We start from the raw sequence: 18,757 nt of genomic DNA on the forward strand, positions 1-18,757 counted from the left end.
AACACGATTGCAAAGCTTTTTTTAGCAACCGTCTTTACTCAGCAGTGAAAAAAATCTCCATCTCAATTGTGGTCGTTAAGTCGAGGACTACCTGTGAATGTGGGAATGGGGGCGTCCCAAGGAAGCCGCCGGGCAAGAGAGCAGAAGTTGAGTTGAGCCACCCACCCAAATACACAGATTGTGGGGGGGGGGGGGGAAAGCAATGAACGTAGCCAGCAGTCGGGTGGTTTTTATTTTAAAAAAAGAACATTTATTTTATTGATTCAAATAAACAGAAGACAGGTGAGCGGCAGCAGGCGGAAGACGTCCGGTGCTTCTCCTCCGGCCGCCCTATTTGTAAGAATTCGCTTTGTGTTTTGGCAGGAAAGAGAAGTTGGCAGGAACGGGGCCCAGCAGCATCTCGCTGGAAGAAGAAAAAAGGAAACTTGGGATTATTGAGGATGTGAGGAATTCCAAAGGTGCGTCCAGGCCAGGGCCGGGCTCTGCCTCCTACCTGATCTTCACCCAGTCGTCCACGTTTTGGCTAGCCATCAGGGTCTCCAAGTAGTCCCGGCCCACGTAGTAAGGGGGCCTTTCGTTGATCCGCTGCGGCAGGCGCTCAAGCAAGCCGACGGGGATGTATCTGGGGAAAAATAAACAGCTGGGAAGGAGATTCTCAGCCCAAAGGTGCTTTTTTCTTTGAAGACATTTCCCCTCTCCTCCAAGAAGCTTCTTCAGCTCTTTTTATTATTATTATTTTTAGCAGATTTTTTGCTAAAAAAAACAGTCATTACATCAACATTGTTATGTCATCATACCAGTACATGTATAGACTATTTCGCTTCTAGATTTACACACCTTTATACACAGTTCTATATATATATTTATATGTATTGTTTTTCGGCTTAATTAATTTTATTCTTGTTTTGCAGCCATTTGTTACCAATTGTTCCAAATTTCATAATATTCTGACTCTTCTTTATCTTTTAATTTCAGTGTTAATTTGTCCATCTCTGCACAATCGCGGTTTTTTTTTATCACTAATTCATCCGAGGGGGGATATTATTTTGTTTCCAGCATTGGGCAAATGCTATTCTAGCTGTAGTTAGCAGATGAGTTAATATGTACTTAATTTTCTTTGTATATTTCCCTGTGATTATTCCCAGGAGAAAGATTTCGGGTTTGTATTTTATCTGTTCTCCTGTAATTTCTTGCACACACTTCCAAATTTTTTTCCAATATTTTTGTGTTTCCGGGCAGGTCCACCATATGTGATAAAAAGTCCCTTGTACTTTTTTACACTTCCAGCAGGTCAGCTTCAGGTTTGGGTACATTTTAGCCAATCTTGGTGATAAATGCCAACGATAAAACATATTTTCTTTAAGTGCTGCTGATGGTGTTAGTTTATAATTTGTGTTCCAAATTCTTTCCCAATCCACTAGATCTACGTTGTAGCCAAAATTTTTGGTCCCTGCTGTCATGCAACCTTTAACTTTTTCTTCTTCTAATGTTACTTCTAATAAATATTTGTAAATTTTCGTTATGAATTTATTTCCCGGGCCAATTAAAATTTTATCTATTTGTTGTAATTCTGTGTATATTCCATATTCTTTTACATCTTTTTTTGTATCTCGATTGTAGTTGGAGAAATTTTTGTTCAATATTTTTGTGTTTCCAAGCAGGTCCATCATATGTGATAAAAAGTCCCTTGTACTTTTTTACACTTCCAGCAGGTCGGCTTCAGGTTTGGGTACATTTAGCCGATCTTGTTGGTGGTGAATGCCAACGATAAAACAACAGCTTCTTCAGCTCTGAGTGGATGGGAGGATTGATACTCCTTGCAGACAGCTGGTCACTTGCATCCTTTTTAGAGGGTCCTTTGAGGCCACTTGGGTCACCTGAGTGGTGCAAATGGGACGGCATTTATCGCCAGTCCAAAAGAAGAGCCAGCAGTTCCGAAGTGACCCCTGAGGACACAGGTGAGCTCCAAGTGGCCCCAATGACTCTCTCCAAAGGACGCAAATGAGCTGTCGGTAAGAAACATATATCCTCCCATTCCCCAAAAGTGCTTTTCAAGAGGCAACTGGTTTTTCTCTTGAAGACGTTTCACTTCTCCTCCCAGAAGCATCTTCAGCTCTGGCTGGAGAATGCAAGGAATCGCACTCCTTGCAGACAAAGCTGGTCATTTGCATCCTTTTTAGGGAATCATGAGGCCACTTGGGAGTTTACCTGTGTCCTTGGGGTCACCTTGGAACTGCTGTGTTGCAGACCAGAGATAGAGGTCATCAGCAGTTCCAAGAAGGCTCCACCCCCCATTTGCCCCACTCGGGTGACCCTGAAGACACAGAGGAACCTCCAGGTGGCCTCAATGACCCTCTAAAGGGATGCAAATGACCAGCTTTGTCTCCAAGCAGTATAAATCCTTCAGTTCCACCACCAACCCAGTCAGAGCTGAAGAAGCTTCTTGGATGAGGAGCAAAATGTCTTCAAAGAGAAAACCCAGTTGCCTCTTGGAAAAGCACCTTTGAGCGCTTTACTGTCTTAATTCCAGTTCTCTCAAATCGGTCCGGTTCTCTCTCCTGCGAAGAAGGACTGCCCTGCCCACCGGGGTCATCCAGCAGAGCCCGTATGAAGAGGGTTTGCTCACCTGCAGAGGAAGGAAAGCCACTCCAGCAAGAACTTCCTGGTCTTCTCCACGCCTTGGGTGTCCGAGCCCCAGTGTTCCAGGCCGTAGTTCGTGTAGTCCTGGAGGATGCCCAGCCTTTCCTGGGAGGAGATGTCCCAGTGCCGCTGCTCTTTGATCTCGGTGAAGATCCAGGGTTTGATGAGGGCTCCCCTGTGACCAAGGAGGACAGCGGTCAAAATCTGCGGAGCGCGTCAAAAGGGTGTGTGTGTGTGTGTGTGTGTTTCTGGTTGTGAGCTGGTACAGTTTCTACGAGGGCTGGAGACAGTGGTCTTCCCCAGCCGCACATATATGGGAGGGAGGAGATCAGCTGGAGGGAGGGGCAAGGGAAGCCGCTCTGAATTCTCCATTGAGCAATGGGCGTTTTTTTTTGCTTTCGTTTTTATTTTCATATGAAGAGGAAAGGAAGAAGAGAAGCTGTTTACCGGGCAATCATGACCCCTGAAACTCCGCTCTGCAGGGCTCGGTTAGCGTCTTCGAAAGAAAAAATATCGCCGTTTCCTGCGCCGCAAGAAAATGTATATATTTTTATACATATACATATACATATACATATACACATACACATACACATACACATACACATACACATACACATACACATACACATACACATACACATATATATATATATATATATATATATATATATATATATATATATAATATATATATAAAATATAAAATATCACAACCCCTGGTATGCCCCAAATATGGGAGGAGGCCTACTGCTTCCTTTCTCTGTCTATCGGCTCATCCCAAGAGGCCATCCAGACAGAAACCCAATATTTTTACTGTTGCTTTTTTGTTACATTTGTGTTGTATTTGTGCTGATAAATAAATAAAGGGAAACTAGTATAGATCTATTTCAAGCTATTTAGCTCTCATCAGCTAGCCATACCCTTGCCGGGATTCGAGCCTGGGCTGTATTACATATTACATATTAGGCAGATGTGTTAACCACTAAGCCACAAGGTTCTCCTCCTTTATCAGCTGAGCCAGGGAAATAGGTATGCATTTAGTGTCACAACTCCTGGTATGCCCAAATATGGGAGGAACAGTAAATGGGTTGTGACACTAAATACACTATATATATCATGTTGCATTTGTGCTGGTAAATAAATAAAGGGAGACTTTATCAGCACAAATGCAACACAAATGTAACAAGGTTCCATAAAAAAAACGGCTTTCTGCTTGGATGGCTCCCAGAGTGAGCCGATAGACAGAAAAGGGAAGCAGTATGCTACCTCCCTATTTTCGCATACCAGGGGTTGTGACACAATACATACATACATACATATATATGAAAAGTTAAAGGGAAAATACATAAATGAAGAGATGGTGTGAGGGATGCAGGGTCCCGAGGGTCGTGTGGCCTTCTGACCCACCAAGAAAACGGGAAGCTAGATCCCCTTCACCTCTCCGTTGCTAACTTAACCACGGTGATTCACTTAACAACTGTGTGGGGCAAGGTCGTAAAGGCACGGGTTCCGAATCCTCGTTTCTGTGGGAAAAGACATGTACAGGTAGTCCTCGACGTGCGACCACAACTGAGCCCCAAATTCCTGTTGCCAAGCGAGACAGTTGTTAAGTGAATATTGACCTTTCTTGCCATCGTTAAGTGAATCGCTGCAGTCGCTGAATTGGTAACACAGTTGTTAAGTGAATCTGGTTTCCCCCATTGGCTTTTGCTTGCCAGAAGGTCGCAAAAGGAGATCACACGATACGCGGGGTGCTGTGACCGTCATAACTATGAGTCAGTTGCCAAGCACATAAATTGTGATCAAGTGACCATGGGGATGCTGAAACGGTCCTAAGTTTGAGAAACAGTCATAAGTCCATTTTTAGTGCCGTTGTAACTTTAAAAGGCCACTAAATGTACTGTTGTAAGTTGAATTATATACAGTATAAACATTTGGGTGTGTGTATATAACATTTATTCATTCATTTGTGGCTTCATTTTAAAGTAAGCCTCCCAGAGTCACCTGGTGGCAAGATGGAAGGCAAAGAAATATGACAGACAGACAGAGACTGACAGACAGCTGGAGAAGATGTCTTGTGAAGTCATTCAAGGGAAGCAGTCAAAGCCATTCTGAAAACAACACATGTTGAAGTATCCTGCCAGGTATTCATGGATGGATGGATGGGTGGATAGATTATGTTAGGAATATAATCTAACGGTTGGGTTGGCAATATATAAATCATGTAACAATGTTGTACCTGTTTCTTTAAATCATACTGTAAAATGTGATTGGTTGCTATTTCCTCTATCGGCCATAAGAGGGAGCCAGAACGACTATTAGCTCTCTGTTCAGTTAGATGCTGGGCTGATCTGATCTGAGTGTTTTGGAAGCTGGCTGTTAGAAAGTGCCGTGAGCTATTGTTAAGTTTTGCAACTGCTAGCAAAGCTTTGATTACCGGACTGATCATATGGATATTGGACTACAGTATGTTATTTGGATTATCCCTTAACTGAAAGACGTTGATGACTGACTGTCTTATCCGTGTATGACTTGGACTGTTTGATGGACTCTGATACCTCTATTTTCCACGAAAGTAAAAGCCTATTTAAACTGCAGTGTCTCTGTATGCTGGTTTGTGTGTTCTCCAACACAACTCTCACAACGCTTCTCTGAACGTACTCGCTCTCCCAACAGGGAGCTTTCCTAACAGATGAGATAGATATTGATGAAGATAGATATAGATAGATAGATAATGATGAAGATATAGATAGATGAGATAGATATTGATGAAGATAGATATAGATATTGATAAAGATATAGATAGATGAGATAGATATTGATGAAGATAGATATAGATAGATAATGATGAAGATATAGATAGATGAGATAGATATTGATGAAGATAGATATAGATATTGATAAAGATATAGATAGATGAGATAGATATTGATGAAGATAGATATAGATAGATAGATATTGATGGACGTATGGATGGATGATTGAGAGACACAGGCAGAAGAGTCTTGACTAATTCAAGGGAAGCAGTCAAGGCCATTCTGAAAACAACGCGTATTGAAGCATCCTCCCAGGGTCGGCCCAGAAGGACTAGGAAACCCTAGGATTGGCCCCTGCCACTTACCGAAGAGGGGCATGGGGCTGGCCACTTGGACACACTCCGCTATGTAGCCCCAGTCTGCCATCTTTGTGTACCTCTGCTCTCTCGATCGGCCGTGGAGCTAATGGGGGGCAGAAAAAGGTGCAGTTGCTACGAATGAAAACAAACAGAGCAAGCCTCGGATGCCTTCAAGCCTGCTCGGCTGGGGAATTCTGGGAACTGAAGTCCACAGGTCTTAAAAGCTGCCAAGCTGGGAGACACCCCCCCCCGCTTCTCTCTCTGCCTCTCCGAACTTTTGCTAGAGGAAACCCCCAGGAAGAGGAAGAACGGGATAGGAATTCTACCTCCCTCTTCCTCTCTGAGCCCCCCCCACCCCCGGACGGGGAACAGCCGAAGGAGAACCAGCACTCGGATTTGCCGAGTAACCAGGCCTCCATCCCAACCGGAGTTAAGGAAAACAAGGCTTCCTATACCGTGACCAACGAGGCTCCCCATTCTCGGAGGTGGGGGATCAGTTTATGAGCCAGGTTCATTTTCTCTTGCACGCCCGTCCTGATCTTAACCGTCAGGGGAACATCCAGGACCTGGGAGAGAAAAAGAAGAGGGAAAAATTGAGACGGGGTTACTGTCCCACTCACACACACTCCCCCATGTAACAGTGGCTTACTGGGACCAGCCAGCTCGCCAGAAATCCAAAGACCAACTGGCCAGCACGCATGTGCGCACCAGAAATTTGAAGCCCAGCTGGTTGGCGCCCGCATGTGCACCGGCCAGCTTGTCTTTGTGTTTGCGGTGCTGCAGCGCGCATACGGGCATTCCGGTTTGGGCCCTTGGTGCCGAAAAGGTTCGCCATCACTGACATATAGTGTTCCTGTGCATTTTTTTCACCACTGAATTTCATTTTGTTAGACAGGAGAGAACTTTGATTATTTGACTGATGTGTAAATACTTTAACATGCACAAAGAGAGAGAGAGAGAGGGAGAGAGGGAAGGAAGAGAGAGGGAGGGAGAGGGAGGTAGGAGGGAGACAGAGAGAGGGAAGGGGGAGAGAGGGACGGAGAGAGAGGGGGAGGGAGGGAGATAGAGAAGGAGATAGAGAAGGAGAGGGAGGGAGGGAGAGTGGGTAGGAGGGAGAGAGGGAAGGACACAGAAGAGGGGGAGACAGAGAGAGGGAGAGAGGGAAGGAGATAGAGAGGGAGAGGGATGGAGAGAGGGAGAGAGAGGGAGAGAGGGAAGGAAGAGAGAGGGAGGGAGAGGGAGGTAGGAGGGAGGGAGAGAGAGAGAGGGAAGGGGGAGAGAGGGATGGAGAGAGAGGGGGGAGGGAGGGAGGGAGGGAGAGAGAGGGAAGGAGATAGAGAAGGAGAGGGAGGGAGAGTGGGTAGGAGGGAGAGAGGGATGGAGACAGAAGAGGGGGAGACAGAGAGGGAGAGAGGGAAGGAGATAGAGAGGAAGAGAGAGGGAGAGAGAGGGGGAGGGAGAGAGAGAGAGGAAAGGAGATAGAGAGGGAGAGGTGGGAGATTGATTGATTTTCAAGGGTTTAGGGAAAGCAGACAGGATGAGGGAATCGGCCGGAGAGATGGCCGCTGACTTACGGAGTTCATGCCGCGGATGATTTGCTCAAACTTATTGGTGCGGGTCATCAGGGCACATCCGCCGCCCTGGGGAGGGAAAGGAGAGGAGGGCGATTCATTTATTTGCTAAGCTTCCTCTATCCTTTCTTATCAACCATTCAAGGCAGTGAACCTAGAGTATTTATTGATTAATAAATAGGATTTATTTCCTGTTTCCCATCCCCAACCGGCCCCCTGTGAGCTGAGCTGGACGGAGAGCGAGAGCGAGCGAGCGAGGGATTGGCTCAAGGTCAGCCTGCTGCCTTTCGTGGCTCAGCTGGGAACAGAATCCAGCCTCTCCCACTTTCTAATGCAGGTAGTCCTCGACTTATGACCACAATTGAGCCCAACAGTTGCTAAGCCACACAGTTGTTAATAACAATAGCCCTGAGCACTTAAGACTTATCCACAAGGCTTTTACAGCCCCCCTAAGCGGTTTATGGGGTTAGCCTCTCACCCCCCAACCATCTGGCTCCTCACTTTATTGACCTCGGGCGGATGGAAGTCTGAGTCAACCTTGAGCCGGTCAGGATCGAACTCCTGGCAGTGGGCAGAGTCAGATTCCCATCCTGCATACACCACTGTTGAGTGAGTTTTGCCCCATTTTACGACCTTTCCTGCCACGGATGTTAAGCGGACCACTGAAGTTGTTAGCAACACGGTTAAGTGGTTCTGGCTCCCCCCTGTTGACTTTGCCGAAGGACCCTGGCCGTGGGAGGACAGGAGAAGCCAATAATATATAAACCAAATCCCCTTCCTTCCAGCACTGATGATGTTACTTAACTGGGTCAGGAAACGTCTGCAAGAAAACCACCAAGCTCAGAGAACACCAAGGACCCCACAGTCCTCCCCCCCCCTCTTCTCCCTCTCCTTCTCCTCCTCCATTCAATAATCCACCCTCCCCGAGCACTGATGATATTCCCTAGTGGGGTCACGAAACGTCTGGCAAAAAACCACCAAGCTCAGAGAGCACCAAGAAGCCCAGAGTTTTCCTCTTCTGATGGTATAATGCGCCTGGCAAACAGGATGTCAGGCCTGCAATTATATTCCTGTTAGGATCTTTGGCCTGCCACACTTTCTCTTATTTCATTATGCTGTTTCTTTAGTATAGTTGATGGGAGGGGGGAATAGAAAGGAGTAGGATTGTGGAATGTATTGTTGTCATTCTTTACTAGAAGCCAAGGTCATCTTTTGTCTCCGCACTTTCACACCTGACCAGAAGAAGCTGGGTGGAGACGTCAGCGTGGAAGAAGGACGATTGGACCATGTGATGGATTTGTGGGTGTGGGGACAAGATCATGAACTTTTAACTGGGTGGGATTCTGATGTCATTTCCAGAATTGGGATTTACACAGAACATTGCCAACATGTCTCTCTTATTAAATTGGAACTTTAAGGATAGCTTTGCCTTGGACTCTGATTTAATTCTGCATGATATTTGGAACGCTGGCACAGTACTGGGTGACTGCTGTCTGCGAGGCAGCCGTTTTGGAAACCCTTCTCCTTGGCAGCCGTTTTGCCGTTCTTCTCGAGGTTTCAAGATACGGAGTTACGGCGGCATAAAAAAGCATTGCCCACCGTGGCCTTTATGCTGCAACCTCAACCTACGCAGAAGCACAGGTACCGATGCTTCCTTTAAAAAAAGAAAAAAACTGATTTCCATTCTACTTCCTGAGGGAGTCAAGAAACGAAGAAGCCCAAATTGGAAAGTAGATGAATCCTCTTTCACGTCCATCCCGCCGGGATGGCTTTTTAAAAGCCAGCCCATAAAAGGCAGCCGTTACATGGGTCCAAAATGACCACTTTACCTTGTTATAGACCAGGTCAATTGGGCATCCCACGTTGATATCCACGAAGTCCACCTCGATGGTTTGGTTGAGGAGTTCGGCGCATTTAGTCATGGTGTCTGGGAAGGCTCCTTCCACCTGCAAAGAGAGGAGACGCCAAAAGTTAGCCAGGGGCCTCCCAGGCCTGCGGCCATCTTTCCTTTCGGGTCTTTGGCCTCCCACGCTTTCTATTATTCTGCCATGCCTTTTCTATGGTGGGGAAATGGGATTGTACGGAGTTAGATGCCATGTAGCCATAACAACATTCTTTCTAGAAAGCCAAGGTCATCCTTTGTCTCTGCATCTCTGCACCTGACCGGAACTGGATGGGTGGAAGCTGCCAGCGTGGCAGTGGGAGATTGGACCATGGGGTGGAACTTGTGGGTGTGGCGGGGGGGAGATCTTGAGCTTCCAACTGGGTGGGGGAAACCGGGAAGCTTTCAGATTCGGGTTTTCCCAGATGTGCCAACATGGCTCTCTTAATAAACTGTAACTTTGAGGAATCCTTTGCCTCGGACTCTGATTTAATTTCAGCTGCTATTTGGAATGCTGACAGCAGCAGGCAGCCCCTAAACACATTAACCAAGTTGGAAGGGACCTCGGAGATCTTCTAGTCCACCCGCTAGCTCAAGCAGGAGATCCTAGCAGTCAGCTCTCCCCCCCCTCCCCTCCCCTGTCCTTCTTGTTATCAAAATAGACCAGACCCAATTCCTGCAACCGTCTCCAAGGGGACCCTCCGTTTCTGCTGCTCTCCCTTTTTCAGGCTTAAGGCGTCTTCTGCCAGAAGCAGGTTGAGCTTCAACCTGAGCCAATGCTCTCTCTCGCCACCCCCCACCCCCTCCAGTCCCCATCCTGTGCCAGGAAGCTTTACCTGAACCCCAAAGAGATCCTCGGTCTCGTGGCGCTTCAGCAACGCCCATTCGGAAGACTGTCCCTGAAGGAGGTTGGTGCACACCGCCATCTCTCCGCAGGTGACGTCCGCCCCGTAGCCTTTGCACACCCGACGGAAGGGAAGGTTGCCGCACTGAGACGGAAAGGCAGAGGGAGGGAGGTTAAGGCAAGCCAGGAGGGATTCACATCATGGATATCAATAAAGCTGAGAGAGTGACTTAAATATGGTTTAATTAATTAGGCTGGTCATTTGCATCCTTCGAGGGAGTTGTTGAAGCCACTTGGAGGTTTAGCTGTGTCCTCTAGGTCAGTGTTTCTCAAGCTTGGCCACTTGAAGATGTCTGGACTTCAACTCCCAGAATTCCCCAGCCAGCATTCGCTGGCTGGGGAATTCTGGGAATTGAAGTCCAGACATCTTCAAGTGGCCAAGCTTGAGAAACACTGCTCTAGGTTACCCTGGAACTGCTGAATGGACCGTGTTGTAGACTGGAGATAGAGAATGGTCATCAGCAATTCCAAGAAGGCTCCACCTCTATCTGCACCACTCAGGTGACCCCGAGGACACAGGTAAATCTCCAGGTGGCCTCAACGACTCTCTAAAAAGGATGCAAATGACCAGCTTTGTCTGCAAATCCTTCCCTTCCCCACCATCCAGTCAGAGCTGAAGAAGCTTCTTGGGAGAGAGAGGCGAAACGTCTTCAAAGAAACAACCAGAAAGTCCAGTTGCTTCTTGGAAAAAAAAAACACCTTTGGGACTCCTGCTTCCTCCTCTCTCTCGGCTTCCCCATAAACACGTCAACCTGAGCTCACACCCCGAGCTTTCTAGCGTTTGTGCTGGCAAACTTCCACACCTCCTTACCGTGGTCAGAGGGGCCAAGTAGAGCTTGCCACGCAGATCCAGCTGGAAGAGAAACACGGGAAAAGAGAAACACGTGAAGACCAAATTGCACATTGTGGAGCATCTGCTTCCTACTCAACAAAGCTAAGTCTAAACTTAATTAAAACTCTCGGTGAGGGAAGTGGGCAGTTTCTAAATTACATGGACGGATGGATGGATAGATAGAAATGTGGTTGCTCCGGCCCTCTGGAACGATCTCCCCGTCGAGATTCGGACCCTCACCACCCTTCATGCTTTCCATATCGCCGTTAAGACCTGGCTGTTCCAGCAGGCCTGGGGTTGCTGAGTTCCATCCCCTCTGGAATTCGAGTGCTAGTTAAGACCTTTTAAAACTGTTTTGTATTGTTGTTTGTCTTTGTTCTTCCCCTTTTGTATGATGTTCCTTCCCTCCAGGTTTGTTAGCCGCCCTGAGTCCCTCGGGAATAGGGCGGCATACAAGTTGAATAAACCTATAACCTATAACCTATGATAAGAGATGAGACATAAACAGAGATAGATGATAAAAGTTAAATAATAGAGAGATAATAGAGATAAAGCTAGATATACAATAGATAGAGACAGATAATCTTATCTATCTTTTATCTATCATCTGTTAGATAATGGAGATGAAACAGATAGGTAAGTTAAACAATAGATAGATTAGGCAGACAGACAGATAATAGAGATGAGACAAAGAGAGATGATAGAAGTTAAATAGAGAGATAATAGAGATATAGCTAGATAGAGAATAGGTTACAGAGACTGGTAGATAACAGATCTTTTATCTATCATCTAAGAGATAATAGAGGTGAGACAGATTAGTTAAACGACAGATGAGGCACATAGACAGACAGACCTAGATGACAGATAAAAGTTAAATGACAGATAATAGACATGATACGGACAGAGAGATAAAGTTAGATAATAAATGATAGAGACAGTCATCTAGAAGATAGATAAGTGAGACAATAGGCATAGATATATGTTGTGACCCAGCAGGAGCCGTTGGAGCTGCCACCAGACTCCGACAGCGAGGGGCTCTATGAGTCGGCTCTGGAGGATGTGGAGGACCCTGGACAGGGTTCCGACTGCGAGCAGGGCGCAGAGAGGCTGGTTGGCCACCAGGAGGCGCCTGAGTCTTGGACCAGTGAGGAGGAAACAAGGGAGTGTGATCCTGACGTCATGCATTGGAGCAGGGGGGAGGAGACAAGGGAGTTGGTCCTGGATGCCCGGCACCGGAGAGCTAATAAGCGTAAAGAACAGTTACGCAGTTACAGGAGGTAATTGCACTCAGCTGGTGGTAATTAGGCTCCTCTCCAGACTATAAAAGGACTGCTTGTGCACACACCCCTTTTGCAGAAGTCAACGCATTAACTAATGTTGGAGAACAGTATTGTGAGCTTGGCAGGCTGGATTGCTGCCAAGCCTTATCTGTGCTGGATTGCTGCCAAGGACCTGTCTGTCTGTTAATAAATTCCATAAAGTATCTTTGGCTCGGAGTATTTTGGTGTGGGCCAAGGGGGGTGTGTGTGGTCAGAACAGATATACATAGATAAAAGTTAGATGATAGATGATAGAGAGACGGGATAGACAGACAGATTGACCAAAAGACAGAATAGATAAATGATGGGAAGTAAATAAATGGATTGGCTAAATAAATAGTAAATGGACCGACAGATCCCTCTCCTGTTTTCAGCCTAGCTCACTTCCTGGGCATACCTTGGGTTTCTCAGACGGCCTCAGTTTCACCGTGTCTTCATCCGTCACCGCACCCACTCGTGCCGGAGCCGGTTCTGCTGGAGGAATTGGACTCGTGGTTTCCGAAGCAGAACCAACTCCTTCTGTTGGTGGGTTAGAACCGTTTGGTGCCTCCAACCTGGCCGTTCCAGGATCCTTTGCCCCTCCAGAAGCGGAGCAGTCCGAGATCCCCGTCTCCGCCACCGGTGGAGCCTGGGTGTCGGGCCTTCTGGCCGGGTGGCTCTTGCCCAGGGAACGGAGGTACTCGCCGGCTCTGGCGAAGGTCATTTTCTTCTTGCGCAGCTGTCGCTGGATTTCCTTGCTGAGGCCGTTTCTCACCGCCAGTCTCCCTTCCCACTGCTTCAGGAGCTCGGCGTTCACCAGGTTCTTGTAGTCTTCTCCCAGGTGGGCTCCTGCGAATCGGCAGGTGGCCCCGTAGATGCACCGGCCGAAGGTCTCGAACAGCAGGCAGCGGCCCCCGAGGTCTGGGGGCTTGGCGGCCATGTACTCCTTAAGGTCGTGCAGGAAGCGGCAGCTGGAGCCGTAGAAGCATTTCTCCAGCCGTTCCTTTGGGGAGAAAAAAGAGAGGGGATGGGGAAAACTGGCGGAAACTAAGGGTTTTTTTTCCTTCTATTTAAGAACTTTTTAAATTTTATAGTCCCAAAGCTGCTTTTTTCAGGAGGCAACTGGACTTTTATTGTTTTTCTTTGGAGGACGTTTCGCTTCTCCTCCAAGAAGCTTCTTCAGCTCTGACATTCATTGGGGGAAGGGAAGGATTGATACTCCTTGCAGACAGCTGGTCATTTGCATCCTTTTTAGGGGGTCATTCAGGCACTCGGAGGCACCAGAAAGCCTCTGTAGCCTGGGGAAAGGTGAAAAAACCGTGGCAAAAGCGGCGGGGTGGGTGGCTGGGTTGCTGATTGTGCGCATGCACACGGGCACATAGCATTGTGAGTGTGGCACACCTGTGCACAACCCTTCTGTGCTCCCCCCGCTTTTGGCATGCCAGGCAAAAAAGGTTTGCCGTCACTGGTACAGGCCCTCCTGCTTGAGCAGGGTTACCATATTTTACAGAGTATAAGACGCACCTTCCCCCCCCCAAAAGAGGTTGAAAATCTGGATGCGTCTTATACACTGAATTTTGGGCCTCTCGAAACCCCACCCTCTTCGCAAAAATGGATGCACAGAGGGTTTAGGAGGTCTGTAAAGTGTCCCTGGGGGCTGGGGAGGGCAAAAACGAGTCGTTTTCTCCTTTTTGCCCTCTCCAGCCCCCAGGAGCACTCTACAAGCCTCCTAAAGGGTATGCATGCTCCTTTTTGGGCAAAAAAGGGCCGTTTTTGCAAAAAATGGGCCATTGTTTGCTCATTTTTGCCACCTCCCCTCGCCGCACTTTGCAGGCCTCTCAAACTTTCTGCATGCCCCGTTTTTCACACAAAAAATGAGGCGTGCAGAGGGTTTGGGAGGCCTGCAGAGTGCAAAAACTTTTCTTTTTACCTCTTCAAAATCTTGGTATGTCTTATACTCCTGGATCGGGAGGCCCTTCAGACAGTCACTCATGCCCTTGTGACCTCAAGACTGGATTATTGTAATGCGCTCTACATGGGGCTGCCCTTGAAGAGTGTTCGAAGACTCCAATTAGTCCAGAATGCAGCCGCGCGAGCGATTGTGGGTGCACCAAGGTACACCTATCCTCCGCGAGCTGCACTGGCTACCTATTAGTCTCCGAATCCGCTTCAAGGTCCTGGTCGCTACCTATAAAGCTCTACATGGCATCGGACCTGGGTACCTGAGAGACCGCCTCCTGCCAATTACCTCTCTCAGACCAATTAGATCGCACAGGCTGGGTCTCCTCTGGATTCCATCTGCCAGCCAATGTCGGCTGGCAACTCCCCGGGGGAGGGCCTTCTCCGTTGCAGCTCCAGCCCTCTGGAACGAGCTCCCTGTCGAGATCCGGACCCTTACTACCCTCCCGGCCTTCCGCAAAGCCACCAAGTCCTGGCTGTTCCAGCAGGCTGGGGGGAGCTGAGAAGCATCTGCCTCCACGGAAATTGTGAATGTTGGTTTTGTTTTTAATGTGTTGTCTTTGTCTCGTTCCCCCCTTTCCCTTGTCTTTTGTGAGCCGCCCGGAGTCCTCCGGGAGTGGGCGGCATACAAGACAAATAAATAAATAAATAAATAAATAAATACTCCGAAAAATACGGCAAGTAAATATGGTTTCCCCTCAGAAGGGTGCAAAAAATGATCACATGACCCTGGGACACTGCAACCCTCCTAGATACACACCACTTGCCAGGTGTCATAAGTGGCAAGGTGGGATCACATGGAGATGGCTGCCATGGTCATAAGTGTGAAAAATGGCCACAAGTCAATTTTAAGCTTCTTGTTGTCGAGCCCGAATTTGACATATGTGTAGCCATTTTATTTAGCTCTCTATTGTACTCATTTATTCCCTTTTCTTTCTCTTTACTATGTAAGGGTTTTTTTTCGAGCTCGCCACATTCTTAAGGTGGTGGTGAGAGTGGGGGAGGAGCGAATGGATAGTGAGGATTGTTTTGGATAGGGGACCTTCCTTCCTGTAGGAACAGAGGATGCTCTTGGTGAGAACGGAAGGTGGAGTTTGAAGACACCGATCAATGTGGATGGAGTGTTTATTGGAGAGTGTGACTTTTGAGGGACATTTCTAACTTACAATATTATGTGGTGTCATTCCGGTTTGTCTCAGATCCGGAATTACAACAGACTTTGCCCATTTGATGTCTACCGAAATTTGTTTTCGAAGATGGGCTTTGTGCATTTCCCTTTTTGACTGGGTTCCTGACACTTGTCACTTTGAACAATCAATACATGAATGGGTTGTTAAGCCGAGGACTATAGAGAATATTTGTGACTGGTTGTTAAGTGAGGACTACCTCTATGTAGCCATTACAACCGAACCCCTTTGTCTGTTTCGAAACCACCCAAAGAACGTAAGTGCTAAGCCGTTTCAAGGCCCGGCAATTGGACTCATCTTCAGGTGTGCGTCACATGTAGACAACTTTACCTGAACTATGGAGGGGCACAAGCGCTGCTTCTCGTAGTGAGCCGGCTTCATGCAATGACGGTTCTTGTTTTGCCCTCGCTGTCTCTTCCGTCCCGGAGGCTCTGGGGTTCTCTCACCGGCAACGGCCACTTCCGCAGGCTTCTCTTCCCGGGCCCCATCAAGTTCCAGCTTCTGCAGCTTGACAGGCGGCTCCCCTCGCTCAGCACCCTGAAGAGCATTCTTGGCTCCATCTGGATCTTTCCTCGGCTTCTCTTCCTTCTCAAGGTGGGCATGGAAGTCCTCCTTCGTGCAGCGGTATCTCAAGGGAGAAAGGTTGTAACACCTCTGTTAATTAAAGGTAAAGGTTCCCCTCGTGCATACGTGCTAGTCGTTCCTGACTCTAAGGGGCGGTGCTCATCTCCGTTTCAAAGCCGAAGAGCCAGCACTGTCTGAAGACGTCTCCGTGGTCATGTGGCCGGCATGACTCAACGCCCAAAGGCGCACAGAACGCTGTTCCCTTTCCACCAAAGGTGGTCCCTATTTTCCTACTTGCATTTTTAACGTGCTTTTGAACTGCTAGGTTGGCAGAAGCTGGGACAAGTCACGGGAGCTCACTCCGTTAAAGCGGCGCTGGGGATTTGAATCGCCGAACGGCCGTTTCTGATCAACAAGCTCAGCATCTTAGCCACTGAGCCACTGCATCCAAGCTCTATTAATTGGAGGGTTTTAAATGCCTTTTGCCAGTTTATATTCCATCCAGTCTCCATCCCTCCCCCCCCCCCCCAATCTATCAAGCGGGCAAATCCCAAGGATTTTTTAAATTTTACGGTTAGGTTTTGTGCGTGACTGTCCCAAAGGTGCTTTTTCGAAAGGCAACTGGACTTCGTTTTTCTTTGTAGGTGTTTCATTTCTCATCGAAGAAGCTTCTTCTTCAGCTTTGAAGATTGAATTGAAGAAGCTCCTTGGGTGAGAAGAGAAAGTTTGGCCGCCTGAGACTGCAGAGAAGAGCAACAAAGATGATTAAAGGCCTGGAGACTAAAACAGACTAAATAAGGTTTGCAGGAACTGGGTGTGTCTAGTTTTATGAAAAGAAGGACCAGGGGAGACATGATGGGAGTCTTCCAATATCTCAGGGGTTGCCCCAAAGAAGAGGGAGTCAAGCTGTTCTCCAAGGCACCTGAGGGCAGAACAAGAAGCAATGGGTGGAAACTAATCAAGGAGAGAAGCAACTTGGAATTAAGGAGGAGTTTCCTAATAGTGAAGACAATTAGCCAGTGGAACTGCTTGCCACCAGATGTAATAGGTACTTCATCAGTGGAGGTTTTCAAGAAGAGACTGGACAGCCGCTTGTCTGAAATGGGATAGGCTCTCCTGCTTGAGCAGGGGGCTCGACTAGAAGACCTCTACCGCACCCCACCCCACCCCCCACTCATGGGAAGGGACCTTAAGAGCCCTTCTATTTAGTCCACCCCATCCACTCGTGGAGGCAGTTCCATAGGGCTCTGGTAAAGAGGGGCAGGGGGCTTCCTTGACCCGCCACACCCAACCGCAAGGCCGGGAAGGGCTCCACCAAGGCCTGCCCTCCTCCCGCAGGTCGTAACTCTGAGGAGCTGCCCAGGGGGGGCCTCCTAAAGCTGCGAAGGAAAAAAGGCTGAGCCTCTGTGGACCTCGGCCCGGTCGGAGAGGTAGGCCAAAGCCCCGGGGCTCTCGTACTCACTGGGCTCGGATGGGGGCCACTCCGGCCGCCTCCATGACTGGCCTGCCTGCCTGGCCTTCCCGACCTATCCGGAAGCGCCGCTGCTCCTGGGAAGAAGCCTAGAGCGCCTCCCCCGGATGTTCACCAAGGCGCCGTTCTAGGAATTGGATTCCGGGATAACGGTGGCCGCGGGCGGGGCTTCCGAGGCTGGAAAAGCGCGGGAGGGCGCCTCACCCCGCCCCCCGCTTCAGCGCGGGGAAACACACGTTTCTTCAGCAACTAAATTTAATTCATTCAAATTAACATCTAATTAGCCACAAAAGAAGAAAAGGGAGCCAATATTTTCTCCGTAGAAAGAAATAGCTCTCACGGCTTCGTCCCCCCCCCCCTCAGGCCCCGCCTCGATTGATTCCCTTTTCAGCCAATCGGGGGGACGGGGGACAAGACCCGCCGGATGTGAGCACCGTGCGGCAAGGAGGGCGGGACTCCTACCGGAAGTCGGTAAAAAGGCGCCAAACTTTTTTTTTGAGGTAAACTCTAGCTCGCGACGCCTCGAAGGCGCCTCGCTAATCCTGAACTTAGGAACATGAGCGCTGGAGACTTGACTCCGCATTTAAAGACCGCAGCGGAGTCAGCGTGGAGGGAGAACCCGTCTTCCCTAAGGGGCGGCCAAAGCAAGCAGGGATGCCCAATGAAGCAGCCTTTTGGATCAGCGATTTTTTTTCCTTTCCTCCCCCTCAGCCTGGCCAGCTTTAAGATGGGTGGACTCCCACTCCCATAATTCCTTACTCAGCTGTTTTCCCACTTCTGCTCTCAGAATTCTCCAGCTAGCCGGGGAAAGGGGGAGTCCACCCATCTTAAAGCGGCCTAGACTGAAAAACAGTCCCCCCTTTTGCTTCTGCTGGAGAGGGGGTCTTGCCCTCCCCGCCTGGGGGAACTCGTCTTAGCAAGGCTCTTCCTGCAACGTGTATGTGTGTTTGTTTACAAGAGAACGGCTTCGTGTGTCAGTGGACGCCAAGCCGAAGACAACTACGGCAATTTTATGACCTGAGAGTCCCAACAGTGTGAACAAATCGAAGTTGTGGGCGCTCCACAACATTGGAGGTTTTTAAGAAGAGGCTGGACAGCCATTTGGCTTATAGGGTCTCCTGCCTGAGCAGCTGGTATTCATCTCTCCACCAAACTGAATCCTGCGTCCGGTTTTTGGCTATCACGATATAAAAAAAGAAGTTGAGACTCTAGAAAGAGTGCAGAGAAGAGCAACCAGGATGATGAGGGGACTGGAGGCTCAAACATATGAAGAACGGCGGCAGGAACTGGGCATGGCTAATCTAGTGAAGAGAAGGACCAGGGGGGGACAT

At 48.5% G+C, this 18,757-nt stretch overlaps 1 protein-coding gene across 1 annotated transcript; it reads right to left on the bottom strand.

Annotated features, from left to right (window-relative positions):
- Positions 1–227: 227 nt before the first annotated feature.
- On the bottom strand, positions 228–17,515 carry DUS3L (dihydrouridine synthase 3 like). The gene is made up of 13 exons (XM_087703409.1): positions 17,418–17,515; positions 15,722–16,019; positions 12,664–13,248; positions 10,927–10,968; positions 10,048–10,200; positions 9,159–9,275; positions 7,333–7,398; positions 6,214–6,324; positions 5,765–5,861; positions 3,088–3,163; positions 2,627–2,815; positions 494–622; positions 228–403 (listed from the first exon to the last, which is right to left on the bottom strand). The coding sequence occupies exons 1-13, from the start codon at positions 17,450–17,452 to the stop codon at positions 331–333; spliced, it is 1,971 nt and encodes a 656-aa protein (XP_087559535.1). The 5' UTR covers positions 17,453–17,515; the 3' UTR covers positions 228–330.
- Between the last annotated feature and the right edge of the window lie 1,242 nt (positions 17,516–18,757).

The sequence above is a fragment of the Thamnophis sirtalis genome, unplaced genomic scaffold (assembly GCF_051295495.1).
Source record: "Thamnophis sirtalis isolate CommonGarterSnake01/CBP01778 unplaced genomic scaffold, rThaSir2_p1.2 scaffold_1, whole genome shotgun sequence".
NCBI lineage: Eukaryota > Metazoa > Chordata > Lepidosauria > Squamata > Natricidae > Thamnophis > Thamnophis sirtalis.

What these genes read in the sequence shown, in the direction of transcription:
- DUS3L (XM_087703409.1), bottom strand. Translation starts at nt 17,452, where the DNA reads ATGGAGGCGGCCGGAGTGGCCCCCATCCGAGCCCA. An exon ending in TCATCCGCGGCATGAACTCC is followed by an intron (nt 6,325 to 7,332) that starts GTAAGTCAGCGG and finishes TTTCTCTCCCAG; the next exon opens with GTCCTGGATGTTCCCCTGAC. An exon ending in CAGCCCCATGCCCCTCTTCG is followed by an intron (nt 3,164 to 5,764) that starts GTAAGTGGCAGG and finishes CTTGCGGCGCAG; the next exon opens with GAAACGGCGATATTTTTTCT.